This window comes from Meriones unguiculatus, chromosome 10, assembly GCF_030254825.1.
Source record: "Meriones unguiculatus strain TT.TT164.6M chromosome 10, Bangor_MerUng_6.1, whole genome shotgun sequence".
NCBI lineage: Eukaryota > Metazoa > Chordata > Mammalia > Rodentia > Muridae > Meriones > Meriones unguiculatus.
Window position 1 is genome coordinate 102,413,620 of NC_083358.1, and position 14,924 is coordinate 102,428,543.

The 14,924-nt window shown below is 33.6% G+C and overlaps 1 protein-coding gene across 1 annotated transcript in view; it reads left to right on the plus strand.

Annotated features, from left to right (window-relative positions):
- Sycp1 (synaptonemal complex protein 1) overlaps nucleotides 1–14,924 on the plus strand; it is an 87,395-nt gene that overhangs the window by 16,708 nt on the left and 55,763 nt on the right. Inside the window, exons 12-15 of the mRNA XM_060393292.1 lie at nucleotides 4,455–4,549; nucleotides 4,992–5,176; nucleotides 7,009–7,076; nucleotides 12,910–12,971. Of these exons, the coding sequence (XP_060249275.1) occupies nucleotides 4,455–4,549; nucleotides 4,992–5,176; nucleotides 7,009–7,076; nucleotides 12,910–12,971 (410 nt within the window). The remainder of the gene's footprint in view (nucleotides 1–4,454; nucleotides 4,550–4,991; nucleotides 5,177–7,008; nucleotides 7,077–12,909; nucleotides 12,972–14,924) is intronic.

Consider the following 14,924-nt stretch of genomic DNA (forward strand, 5'->3'; position numbering starts at 1 on the left):
GCTTCTAGGATTGCTGATTAAAATCTGATACTGATACTATTATCATTGACTATATCATTGGAGGAGTTCTTTTCTGACCATGGCTAAATGTGTTTGGTTGTCCATTTTTTTTTTAACCTTTAAGGTTTACAAAATTCTATAATTTTACTGGATAAATTGTCTGAGCCTTTTTAGGCTATCTCAACTCTCTTGTACACCATAAATTTTAATTTGGTCTGTTGAACATTATCTCAGAGTTCTTAGATATTTTGGTTATATTCATTGTTTTTCTTTATTTATAGCTATCTATAATACTGTCTCTAATTCTCCCATCCCTGAAATTCCTCTGCTTGTTCTCATCTGTGATGGTTCTTTCCATTATGTGTTTTATTTGATTGGTTCATTCATTTCCAGAATTTGTTTGGTTCTTTTTCTACCTCTCAACTTTATTGATTTTTTTCCTCCTATTTTTAATTTTTCTTCCAAGTAATTGATTTTCACCCACTATGGTAACTTTCATGTATAAGTTCTGAACTGATTTATCATGTATTTCAGTTTTCACCCACTATGGTAACTTTCATGTATAAGTTCTGAACTGATTTATCATGTATTTCATATATCTGCTTATTTAAGTAATCTATGTGGCCACTGGTCCTTCAAAAGTAGTACTGGGATTTTTTTTTTTTGTGTGTGTGTGTGATATTTTAGCCATATTCCATTATTTTTGTTTTCCAGTATTGAAAAGTCATGTGTGGGTATTTCAGCTGATAGCTGTCTAATTTTTGTGTTCCTTTGTTGAGTTTTGCATATTTGTTGGAATGGATGTTACCTTTAGTCCCCCGCCTCCCCCTTTCCCTACTGTTTTTGTTTGCTTTGTTTTACATGAACCTTCCAGTTGTGTTTTCTTCACTTAGATTTTCAGGGGAATGAAACTAAATTGTTGTGCACTTTGTTTGTTCCCATGTAAAGTTCATAGACAACTGGCTAGAAAAAACATAATTTATAGTTGTTTGTTTGTTTCGTTTTTTTGGAATAGGATTTCTCTGTGTAGTCTTGGCTATCCTGGACTTGCTTTATAGAACAGGCTGATCTTGATCTCACAGAGGCCTGACTGCCTCTGCTTTCCCTGAGTGCTGACATCAAAGGCATGTGCCACCATGCCTAGCTAATTTATATATTTTTTTCTTTAAATCACTAAGTGTTTCAGTAGTGAAGTAAGGAATGGTAGAGTGGGGGAAGGGAGGGTAAAGTATGAGTGAGAAAGAATGAAGAATTAAAAAGATCTATGTATTTATTTTTAAATTTTATGTATATTGGTATTCTGCCTGATTGTATGTGTGAGGGCATCAGAACTCCTGAAACTGGAATTACAGACGGTTGTGAGCTGCCATGTGGGTGCTGGCAACTGAACCCAGGTCCTTTGGAAGAACAGCCATGTTCTTCTTTTAACTACTCCAGCCCCAAGAATTTGAGGTTTGAAAAGTTGTAGAGAAAATGTGGTATATTAGGTTTAGAGTAAAGACAGATGTGAAAGCCCTTTCCAGTGAGATGCTAGTTAAAACACAAAACTAAAATATGAAAAGTATGAAAGTACAATACAAAAATTAAATATTTTAAAAATTAAAATAAAAGGTGAAGATGAGCAATAAAACAAATGGAAGGTATTATACCTTCAGTTGATAGTCCTTTTGATAGGTAGGTATTTTCCCCATCAATTTCAAGTGGTATGTATATAGGATACTAATCTCAGTAGTTCATACAAGATAAGTCTTTGTTTGTCTTTCCAGAGAGAAGTATTTCTGTGCTGATGACTAATTTTCTGCCAGAACTTCCCCATCTGATTTCCCTAGGTACTTTGGTACTTTGGTGTCAGTCACTCAGGACCTTTTGTGACTAGGAATTTATGAAACTGTAGAGTGCCTACCAACTGGTATTTACCTTTTCCTGGTCTTTAGGATACTGTAGCAAGTTCCAAAACAAACTTCCATAGCTTGTCCAGTAATGGCAGGGAACTGAAGTGTTAGGAGGGGGTTATGAATCTCAGCTTCAGACTTCCTTACCACACTTTTGCTGCTGTCTTTTCTGTCTGTATATGGGATTTGTTTCTCCCATTAGGATATGGCATCAAGTTCTATCCCGAATGTATCTCCAGCAGTACGGATTGGATTGTTTTTCAGGGTTCTTTGGGTGCCTGGTATCCATGAACACACTTTCTTCATACATAGTCTTCATGACTTAAGAAACAAAAGATTCTGAACAAAATTATTATAAACTATTAGGATCTGTATTCTCTTTTCAGTCATACCTACTGTGATTCTTACTTTTGGTTATTTTGAGATAGGGTTTCTCTGTGTAATCTTGGGTGTCCTGGAACTCACTCTGTAGACCAGGTCAGCCTCAAACTCACAGAGATCCACATGTCTCTGCCTCCCTGAGTGCATGGTTATGATGGTTATGAGTGATGGTTATGAGCTACCATGTGGTTGCTAGGACCTTTGGAAGAACAGCCAGTGTTCTTAATCTCTGAGCCGAGATTCAGTGTAATAATTTAGTATCTGTTCAAAGTTTAGACTCCCTTTTCATTTAGTAAGCCTTATGTTACTGAAATACATTTTCTTCAAAATGCTGAATCTTATCCAGTATCTTCCTATTTTTTCTTTATATATCTTCTTTCACTTCTCTGACATTAATATTTCTCCTAACTTCTGTTATTTCATATTCTGACTGTATTTCAAATGTTCAACTTAGCAATCATGTTTTGGAGGCTTTCTTTGAATTTTATCTTTGCTTACATTCATCTCTAATCCTCTTTAAAATGTATTCTTAGATGTTTTACTATTATGTGTATGGATGTTTGACTTTATACATATATATGCACTGTATGCCTGTTAGACCTCCTGGAACAGGGCCTACAGAGGATTGTGAGTCATTGTGATGGATAATCTTGGTTGTGAACTTGACTACTGCAGTTAAATAAAACCCAATGCTCTGGGAACCACTGTGAGAGGTTTTTCTTGATTGGATTTTTTGAAATGGGAAGACCACCCTAAATTTGCATTATTTGAGTCAGAAGACTCACCCTCTTCCACCAATCTGTATTAGTCAGGATTCTTTAGAGGAACAGAATCAATTGAAAGGAATATATAATATTTAATATATGTGTATGTATATATATTATAGATATATTAAAATGAGATTTGTTAGAGTAGCATGCAGACTATGGTCAGACTAGTTACAAAATGTCTGTTTCCTTATGGAAAGGACAAGAATCCTTTCAGTATAGGGGTCTAGATGTCTTAGCTGGTCGCCAGAGGAATCCTAGAGAAACATTTTCTAATACCAAGGAAGTAATACTTCAGCGGCATAATAGTGAGCGTGAAGGAAAGCAAGGGAAAAACAAAAGTCTTTCTTCTTCCATGTACTTTTATATGGTCTGCAATCAGAATGTGTGGTTCTTATTTAGAATTTCTGTCTTAGTCACTGTCTTAGTTCACTGCTGTGAAGAGACACTATGGCCAAGGCAACTCTTATAAAAGAAAGCATTTAATTGGGGGCTTTCTTTCAGAGTTTAGTGTATTATCATGGTGGGGAGCATGGAGGCATACAGCATTGTGCTGGAACAGTAGTTGAGCTATTTCCTGACCCTGTAGACAGCAAGATTCGGGGCATGGCTTGGGCTTTTGAAAACTCAAAGCCCATCCGCAGTGACACACTTCCTCCAACAAGGCCATACTTCTTAATCCTTCAAATCATTTCAAATAGTGCCACTCCCTGTTGTATGCTTATGTATTGTTTATATATGTATATATATATTATATAGTATATATTCAAATGAATATATACTATATAATATTCAAATGAATATACTATATAATATTCAAATGAATATATACTATATGATATATATATATAATATCTGTGGGGGCCATTCATATTCAAACCACCACAGTTTCTGACCTCAGGTGATCAGATTAGGATAGGTCTTCATATCTCAAATGATTTGATTTTAGGGTGTGTCTTCCCACCTCAGATAATCCAGTCCAAAAAAAAAAAAATCTGTCACTAGTGTGCCTCCCCAAGTAGTTATATTATAGGCTTGCATTCACTGGATCTTGCTTCAAAACAGATTTGCAATAACAAGTGAAATAAGATATGATATATAGATATAAGCCACTTGCCTTTTTGACAACAGTGTATAAGCAAAGGATAAGGACTAGTCTATTAATCTTTATGTTAAAGTGGGTTTATTTGTCTGTTTTCATTCTATCGTAGTTATAAATGTAGACGTTAAAAAGGGTTAAAATGTTCATTTTTAAGGCTTTGGGGAAAATAGTCTTATCAAATTTAGTGTGTATATTTTCATTGTTCTTTCTATTTTGAACTGTTTTCTAGTAGAGGAAAAGAATTGCTATAGCAGTTAGTTTCCTTTATCCATTTCTACCAAACAATGTCTATCTATAATTTTATTTTTTTAGAATTACAAGAGGAAAACTTAAAAGAATTAAATGAGAAGAAGGACCATTTAACATCAGAACTTGAAGATACTAAAATGTCCTTGCAAAGGAGTATGGTATGATTTAAAAACTGGCTGGTATATAGTGGGTGTCACATAATCTGTTAACACACTTATTGGATAGGATTAAAATGTGTAATGACTCGGGGATTCAAATAGAGAAGACACAATCCTACTTTAAAATTCCTTCTAGTAAGAGGAATTGATTAAAAATACTTAAATATTAATAGAATGAATTAGGCTAATAAATTGTCACAGCAGTTCTAAGAATGGAGAGAACTGTGTAGGCTAACTGCCTGGAAAAACTCTGTGGAAGGATCAGAACTGTAGAGGATGGTGACTTGAAATTTGATAGTGGGTGGGTTATTCAGTTTGCCAAGGAGGGACAGTGGGAAGGAAGAAGTATGGAGGGCAAGAGGGCAAATGTATTTATAGAAGCAGATGACTTAATCCTTTTGAACATTGAGCCTTTGCATTATCCTTTCTGTTTTGCGCTTAGAGCACTCAGAAAACTTTAGAGGAAGATTTGAAGACAGCAACAAAAACGATTTATCAGCTCACTGAAGAAAAAGAAGCTCAAGTGGAAGAACTCAGCAAAGCTAAAACGACTCACTTATTGGTGGTTACTGAACTTAAAGCTACTACATGTACCTTGGAGGAATTACTGAAAACAGAACAGCAAAGGTGGAATAATTTTTAAAGAAATAAGTAGATACATAAAACTGATTTTATTTTGATATTCAGTACCATTAGAAATCAGGCATTCTCAGGAATAGTTCCCATGTATGTTTTGCCACAGGATCAAGCTATAAGACAAATTCTTAAGTGTTGGTGCAGTGATAGGATCAGTGGTTCTCAGCCTCTCTGATACTGCGACCTCATCAGAGTAATAGTTACTATAGCCTTAATACAGGTTAGCCTTAATACAAGTCATGTGTGGTGATGCCAACCATAAAATTATTTTCATTGCTACTTCATAACTATAATTTTGCTACTCTTATTAATAATTATGTAAATATTTTTGGGGTAGAGGTTTGCCAAAGGTGTTTTGATCCTCAGGTTGAGAACCCCTGTGTATGGATTATTGCCATCATAGGAATAATGTCCAGGTTAGAGAATCTCTTTGACTGAGGCCTGCAACCTTACTTACAATGTATAAATTTAGTAACTATCTTGGGATAGAGTAAATATTACTCCATATGAGATAAATTACTCATTTACCTTTAACGTAATTGCATTTTATTTAAAATTGGAATGTTAACAACTAGCTGTTTTTCTTCACTAAATGCATTTTTTATATAAAAGTATGTTGGTCTAGGTAATTATTTTTGTCCTTTTAGCTTAATTAAATTTGGCAGCATAAAGGAGAGTAATGAATTTCTTTCCCAACTTATATCCTGGGACTACTTAATTTTTCTTTACTTAGCATAGTAAGGAGAAAAAACTGTAGCTTTCCTAACTTTATTAACCTGTCAAAGCAATTTTCAAATACTAAAATTGTAAATTACGATAGAAGCATCTGTTCCAATTGCCTTATTTAATTTTTTTATTTACTAAATTAAATAAAAAATATGTGTATGGCTGTTTTGACTGCATGTATGTCTGTGTATTACATGCATACAGTGCTTACAGGGACCAAAAGCAGGCATTGAATGCCCCTGGAATGGAGTTACAGACACCTGTAAGCACCCATGTGGATGCTGGGAATCAAACTTAGGTACTGTGGAAGAGCAAAGAGCAGCCAGTGCTCTTAAAATTAACTGAACCACCTCTGCAGCTCGTTATTAATACCTGTAGTTATTTGTGTGTATATACTACATGTGCTTGTATATAAAGATCAGAGGACAACTTGTAGGAGTAGTTTTTCTCCTGGGGACTGACGCAGGTTGTTAGGCTTGATAGCAAGCCTGTTTATCTGTTAAGTCACTTCGCCTTGGTTTTATGGTTTAAGGAAACGGAACATCAGACAAGTCAGTAAGACAATACACATTCTTTTATTTGTAATTTTAAGGGGAGAATTTAATATACATTTAAATTTACATATACATTTAAATGTATATGAGAATTTAAATATACATTTAATATAATTATATATTCACTCATGCATACATTTGATTGTCATCAGTAGTTAAGATAGAGTTTTTTACTTTTTGTTTTTCAAGACAGGGTTTCTCTGTGTAGCCCTGGCTGTCCTGGAGCTTTTTCTGTAGACCAGGCTGGCTGCAAAGATCTGCTTGCCACTCCTCCCATGTGCTGGGCCTAGAAGCATGTGCCACCACTGTCCAGCAGTTATGTAAATTATAAGCCTTAAGGTTTTAGGAAGATATAATTATACATTTGTTATAATTATCATTTTAAACTTATACTGATTTTAATTTATACCGATTAATACTCAATAGTGTTTAATTACTGAATAAATATTTTAGATATCATTTGTTACATTGTGCAAGTTTTAGTTATTAGATGAATTCTGACTAAAATAATAATTTGAATTTTAAAATAATATATCTTATAAGATTGGAAAAAAATGAAGATCAACTGAAACTACTCACTATGGATCTCCAGAAGAAATCATGTGAATTAGGTAAGATTTAGAGAATAGTATACTTTGATATGTACTGATAACTAATTATAAAAAAATTGATTTTTTTTTGGTTAAATTTGTTAAACTGTTAACAAGTAGTTAAGGCCACTTACTGCTCTTGCAGAGGACTAGGTTTGGTTTTCATGTGATGCTCACAATTGTTTATAATCTTTCAGGGGATCTGATGTCTTATTCTGGCTTCTGTGAACAATATGCATGATCGTAGTATTCATACATACATGGAGATAAAATACTCATGCATATAAGATAAATATAAAAATTAGGGAAAAATCATAATTGAATATAGAATTTTTAAATCCTAAGAGAATTGTTAAGCTTCTTTATGTGGTTTATAGAAATGTGTCTAGAAATGTGTGATGTTTGTATTCTCCTTATTTTAGAATTCAAAGGGCTGAATAATCTTAGGAAAATGCCTATTACATTTCAAGTGAAGAAAATATTTGAGGCAGGATCATACTTCATGCTTCCACTGGTCTTGAATTCTTGATTCTTTTGCCCCAACCTCACGAATTCTGGAATAACAGAAATGTACCACTTCCTGGATTTGTTATTTATTTATTTATTTATTTTTCATGAGGGTCCTGCTATGTAGCTCCAACTGTCTCAGCGCTCACTGCCTAGACTGGGCTAGTCTTGAACGTGGAGCAATCTTCTTGTCTCTGCCTCCCAAGTGCTGGTATTACCAGTATGTACCATCACACCTGGCTCATATCTGGATTTTGTAGACCTCATTGTTTAGTAGTGTTGGATCATAAAATAGTTTTTAGGAAAAAATAATTCTATGTTATATAGTGTTGTTAATATTCAAGAACTAGCACACACAAAACAATTTTATAGTTTTTTGAATTTATGGCCATATAGTTAACTAATTTTAAGTCTATGCTTTGTTGATTAGTTTGAATGTCTGAAAGTTTGGACAATCAAAAGAAAAAACAATTTTTCTTTCAGTTAAAAAGTATTTTTAGTGAGTTAATATTCCTGAATCGACAGGTATTTGTATAGATTATTTTTATAATATTCTGTAAACTTTACTGTTAGTTTTAATATTTGTACAATTAGTTGAATTACTTGTACAATTAAAATAATTACAAGTAATATTCCCTAGTATTTGAAATGCTTATTTAACATCTCAAAAGTAGTTATAGTTAGGCTCTTTACTTGAGTCCCTTTTCAAAAAATATTTTTATAAGCGTGTATCAGTTATACATAACCAGCATGACATTTTCATACATTGTAAGTTTGAGCATATTTACCTTTGCTTATACTGTCTCATTCCTGGTAATCTTCTTGTTCTTTCCAACTAGGTCCTTTCGAATTTCATGGTGTGTGTGTTTTTGTGTGTGTGTGTGTGAGAGAGAGAGAGAAAAAAAAATGGGAGAGAGAGGAGGAGAGGCAGATATAGAGAGGAGGGGGGAGGGAGGGAGAGAGAAACTCCATGAGTTTCATTACAGTGTTTATAGGAGTGTGGGTAACAGTGTGTTTACCTGGAGCATGAGTACCTTATCAGTGTTCACACCACTGAAGGAAATGTCTGTTCTATCCTCTCAGATTTGGTTGAATTATTGAACCACATTTATGCTTTTCCTTTTGCAATACTTAATTCCCATTGTAGATTAATACTTGATTATCTAACTTTGTAATGTTCAAATTTATTTATAATTTTGCTTCCTAGCATAATTGTTAAAAACAGCCAGGTATGGTGGCATATGCCTTTAATCCCAGCACTTGAGAGACAGAGGCAGGTGAATCTCTATGAGTTTGAGGTCATACTGGTCTACAGGGTAAGTTCCAGGACAGATAGGACAGAGAAACCCTGTCTTGAAAAACCAACCTCCCCCGGAAAACACACACACAAAAACCCAAACAACAAAAAAATATAACCAACTAACCAACCAACAAAAACCCAAGAATAATGGTTATTCTAATTCTTTCAGAACATAAAGTATTATTTTTAAATAATTGTACTTAACTACTTTATCATTGTTGAATGTTGTTGATTATGGAATAATTTTAGTACTTTAAATATCTTTAATATGTCTTTATGACAATTTAGTTTATTACTAAGTAGCTATTATATATCATATTGTAATCTCAATATTTTCCCATACTAGCATATTATGAGAAGTTTGGATAAGGAATTTGAGAACTGAAGCAGCACTGTGTGGGGATATGAAAGTAAAACACCATGCACTTGTTAAATCTTTAATTACTATGAGAAAAAGATTAAACACATAAAACTATTAGGGGTAATGATACCCAGAATGAAGGATGAGGGAAAACTATTAGAGTAACAAGTGAAAATATGAGAACTTCTATTTTTTAAGTTATATTTGTGCTGAATAATATAAAGATATTTCTGTTTCTACTTAAAAATATAAATACTTACATTTTTAAAGTAAAATGTAATAAATATATTTATATTTAAAAATATAAATACATATTTTTCACATATTTATATATTTGAGATGAATGCTCAGGTTTCTTACTGAATGTTAATGTTGATAACAAAAGGAAGCAGAAGATAGGAACGGCTTTAAGGGAGAGTTAGAAGTTAGGAGTAAATTTTCAGGTATAGAGAGGCTTTGGTAGTTTTAAGGATGATAGAAAGTTGAACACTGTTTTCTTATTGAACATATTGAAAACACTTTGTTTTCTTATTTCAGGTTTCTTATTGAATGTTAATGTTGATACTAAAAGGAAGCCTTACTTAGGAAAGGCTTTAAGGAAGAGTTATATGTTAATAGTAAATTTTCTGAGTACTCTTCCATTGTGTAGATGTACCACAATTTCTGTATCCATTCCTCAACTGAGGGACATCTTGGGTTGTTTCTAGCTTATGGCTATTACAAATAAAGCTGCTATGAACATGATTGAACAAATATCCTTGTTATAGACTTGAGCATCTTTTGGATATATGGCTAGGAGTGGTATAGCTGGATCTTAAGTGGTATAGCACTATTTCTAATTGTCTGAGGAAGCTCCAGATTGATTTCCAAAGTGGTTCTGCAAGTTTAGATTCCCACCAGCAATGAAGGAGGGTTCCCCTTTCTCCACATACTCTCCAGCATGTGTTGTCACTTGAGTTTTTGTCTTAGCCATTCTGATTGGTGTAAGGTGAAATCTCAGGGTCGTTTTGATTTGCATTTCCCTGATAGCTAAGGATGTTGAGCATTTCTGAATACTACTCAGCAGTTAAAAACAAGGAAATCATGAAATTTGCATGCAAGTGGTGGGAACTAGAAAAGATCATCTTGAGTGAGGTATCCCAGAAGCAGAAAGACACACATGGTATATACTCACTTATAAGTGGGCATTAAATATATAATATAGGAGGATTACTAAAATCTGTACACCTAAAGAAGCTAAGCAAGAAGGTGGACCCTGGGTAAGATGCTCAATCCTCATTCAGAAAGGCAAATGGAGAGACATTGGAAGAGGGAGAAAACAGGGAACAGGGCAAGAGCCTACCGTAGAGGGCCTCTGAAAGACTCTACCCAGGAGTGTATCAAAGCAGATGCTGAGACTTACAGCCAGACTTTGGGCAGAATGCAGGGAATCTTATGAAAGAAGGGGGAGATAGAAAGACCTGGAGATAGAAAGACAGGAGCTCCACAAGGAGAGAGAGAAAAAAAAATAAAGAGCACAGGGATCTTTTCTGAGAGTGATACCAAGGACCATTCATGGAGATAACCTAGAACCCCTGCATAGATGTAGCCCATGGCAGCTCAGTGTCCAAGTGGGTGCCCTAGTAATGGGAACAGGGACTTTCTCTGACATGAACTCAGTGGCCTGCTCTTTGATCACCTCCCCCTGAGTGGGGTGCAGCCTTACCAGGCCATGGACGAAGACAATGACGCCATTCCTGATGAGACCTGATAGACATTAGGATCAGATGGAAGAGGAGGAGGACCTCCTCTATCAATGGACTTGGGGAGGGGCATGGGTGGAAAAGAGAGGGATGGTGGGATTGGGAGGGGACGAAGGAGGGTCTACAGTTGGGATACAAAGTGAGTAAACTTTTTAATAAAAAAAATAAATTTTAAATAAGTAAAATTTCAAGTATAGAAATGCTTTGGTAGTTTTAAGGGATGATAGAAAGTTGAAAACTCTATGTGTGGCAGTACAAACTAAGTTACATGAAGACCCAACATTGTTTTATTCTTGAACTAATAAGATAGTCTTCAAAGCCAGAAGTCTTTGCAGATGTTATTTTTCTTCTTTTTTTTTTAGTTCATCTTTTTTTGGTAATCTTGATTTTATATATATATATATATATATATATATATATATATATATATATAATATATATTTTTCTATTTCTTGTCTTTTTTTTTTCTAATTTTATGGAATTAAGGTAAGAGGGTAGAGCCGTACTCAGATCATTGTCTTCAACAGGTCCTCAAATTAAAAAAATATAAGCATATTTACCTAAAATGAAACTTTCTGGTTAAATAAGCTTTGCATGTGATGTTTCTTCTTTAAGTTTTATATTGACATTTCATATTTTATTGATTTGTAGGACGCTATTACAAGTTTTTTTTAAAAAATCAGAGTAGTCAGAGAAACATTCAGTAATTTTATTATATTTCAAATAATTAAAACTTGACAATGAGTAAAAGTAATATTTCAGACACAATTTAGATGACAGCCGAAAATTATTTGGAGACTGTAGGAATATAAAAAAAGGGCTGGAGAGATGGCTCAGTGATTGATCATTGGCTGCTTGTCCAGAGGTCCTGAGTTCAATTTCCAGTAGCTGTATGGTGGCTCACAACAATCTGCAATGGGATCTGCAAATAGAGTACTCATGTACTTAAATAAATAAATAAACCTTCAAAAACATAAAAAAAAAAAAAGTGGGAAAGTTGTACTGAAAAGACAATTTAAGTTAATACTGAATTCGCAGAAGTAAAGATAAGCCCTGTAAAGCACTACTTTTTCTGGTAGCAAGAAAGAAGGCTATAAAAGTGAGAATTAGAGACAAAATATGAATAATGCAAGGCCTTGGTAATTGAAGGAATTAAAAATCAGTAGGGAGTGTTTCAGAGTATCAAATATGATCCACCTACCCAAAGAATAGGGCTGAAAATGACATTGCAAAGTGCTTTTTTGTTGTTGTTTATGAGACCATAATATTATTAACATGGAGAGAGTTATTAGTTTTACGTGGAGTTAAATTATAATTAATAAGCAGGTATTTGAAAGATAATATGAGAAATCAGATAGCTTGAAAGGGCATAGATCAATCAGGTATCTTTATTTATATGGAGAAATTGGTGGGCTAGAAGATAGATTTTTCTGCTCAGAATTGGTAAATTTTAAAGCAGATGAAGGAACAGAAGAAGTGGGGATATTGAAACTAAAAGTACAGTGACCAGAATTAGTTTGAGAAAAGATCAGTTCTTTAAAGAGTAGAAGCCAGATAGATTCAGGTAGTAATGAGTTTAAAGTAAAGGTTCACACCTCATTCCACATTATTTTATGTAGATGTATTGCTGCTTTTGCTTTATCAACTTTGGGTTCTTTTGGGTATGAATTAACCTAGAAACATGACTTAATATTTATCCATTATTATTTTTGCAGAGTTGATTTGGACTCTGTAAGCTTTCTTGATGTGTTATGCTATCTCTTTTAGGGTATGTATGTTCACTTAGGAGCATAATAGTAGTAGTTTCTTTGTAGGCTTTATAGCCTGTCTAGCCATAGGTTTTTGTCCTGATAATGGTACCAGATATGGATTAGTTCTTTTGTTGTTACTTTTTCTCTTTCCTACTTTTTAATCCAGCTGTTGATACATTTTATTTTATTTTAGAAGAGATGATTAAATTTAAAAATAACAAAGAAGTAGAACTTGAAGAATTGAAAAAAATATTGGTAAGTGTACGTATTTATATGTCTGTATATCTATGTGAATTCTTTTTATTGGTTGTGGTTTTGGTTTTTGGCTTTTTGTTTTTGGTTTTTCTAGACAGTGTTTCTCTGTGTAGCCTTGGCTGTCCTGGACTCACTTTGTAGTCCAGGCTTCCGTTACAGAGATCTGCCTGCCTCTGCCTCCCTGAGTGCTGGGATATATATTCTTTTTTAATGATATCCAATTTTTAAAATTAAATTATTTTAATTAAATTATTTTTATTTTAAAATTATTTTTAATTATTAAAATTAATTTAAAATTATTGGCCTATATTTCCAAACTATATATATTTCATACTAATTTTTCTACTAAATATAAAAATTTTACATTTGCTTTTGAATAAAGCTTCAGTTTTGTATGTAACTATTTTTTATAGAATTTTTATTCACTATCTTGGTATGTGATGTTTATAATATTTAAACATTTTGATAGCACACTTACAAAAATAAGAGCAAATATGAATAGTATGGTATACCACAAAGATTCAGTGAACAGTGGACAATACTTGTTCTGATCTTCCTGAAATTGTTTTCAGTCACTTTTTTTCTTTAGTGTATTGGCTATAGATTTGTCAAATATAGTTTACACTGAGGCATTATCCTTCTATACCTGATTTATTGAAGGATGCTATCATGAATAGATATTTAATTTTATCAAAGGCCTTTTCTGTGTCTTTTGGAATGATTATGTGATTATTACCCTTGATTCTTTTTATGTGCTATACAATATTGATTGGCATATGTTGAATTATTCTTGCAATCCTGGAGTGAAACCAACTTGATCATGGTGCATGATCTCCTTGATGTGGTATGAATTTAATTTGTCAGTATTTTATTGAAGTGTTGAACTTACACTTATTAAATAAATATTTGGACTTTAGTATCTTTTTTGTCGTCTCCTTATCAAGTTTTGGAAGTAGGGTAATATTGGATTTGTAAAATTATCTATTTTAGAGAAGATTCTGTGGACTGCTGAGAATGCATATTCAATAGCTATTGAATGGGATATTCTGTAAATATTTATTAACATTTGATCTGTGCAGTCTTGCTGCTTTTTTTTGGTCTAGATGACATATCTACTCATGGAACTGCGTGTGGAAGTCACTTACATTATTACTGTATCTTGGTCTGTGCATCCATTTGTCCAGTTGATTTTGTTTTATGAAATTGGACACACAAATGTTTGTTGCATATTTTCAATCAGTATATCTTCTTGTTTGATTGTCACCTTTATTAATTTGTAATGACCTAGTTTTTGGCTTGAAGTGTGCTTTTTTAGATACTAGTATACTTCCTTTTGCCTTTTTTCAGTTTTTACTTGCTTAATATGTCAATTTATATTTTTCCCATTAATTTATCTTTGCCAGTTAAATATGCTTCTTGTAGAGAACTAACAGTTAAAATTTGTTTTTTATTCCAATTATTTAGCCCATATATTTTCAACAAAATGGGTATAAACAGAAAATGTAGAAGGCATTTTGATAACATGAACATTCAACAAAACAATAGTAAGTTCTCAGCACAGTGGCAGGCACACCTGTAATCCCAGTACTCTGGGAGGCAGAGGCAGATGGATCTCTGTGAGTTCGAGGCCAGCCTGGTTTACAAAGTGATTCCAGGACAGCTAAAGCTACACAGAGAAACTCTGCCATGGACCAGCCCAGTCGGATTCCCAGCGTCTGTAGGGAACAAGGCTCTGGACAGGAAGACGCGGTTTCGGCGATGAATTGACAGATAGAGACACCTTGATGGTTTTGACTCTGCTGCATTTTACTGAAATCAAGCTAGTATTTTTATAATGATTTCACAAAAAGGCACCTTAAAGTTGGCATACTTCCCAGAACATTTAGACTTTTACCAAGAATACAAAGTTTAAATTTTAACATAGGGGAGTGCCCACAAAAGATCTTGGCCTAA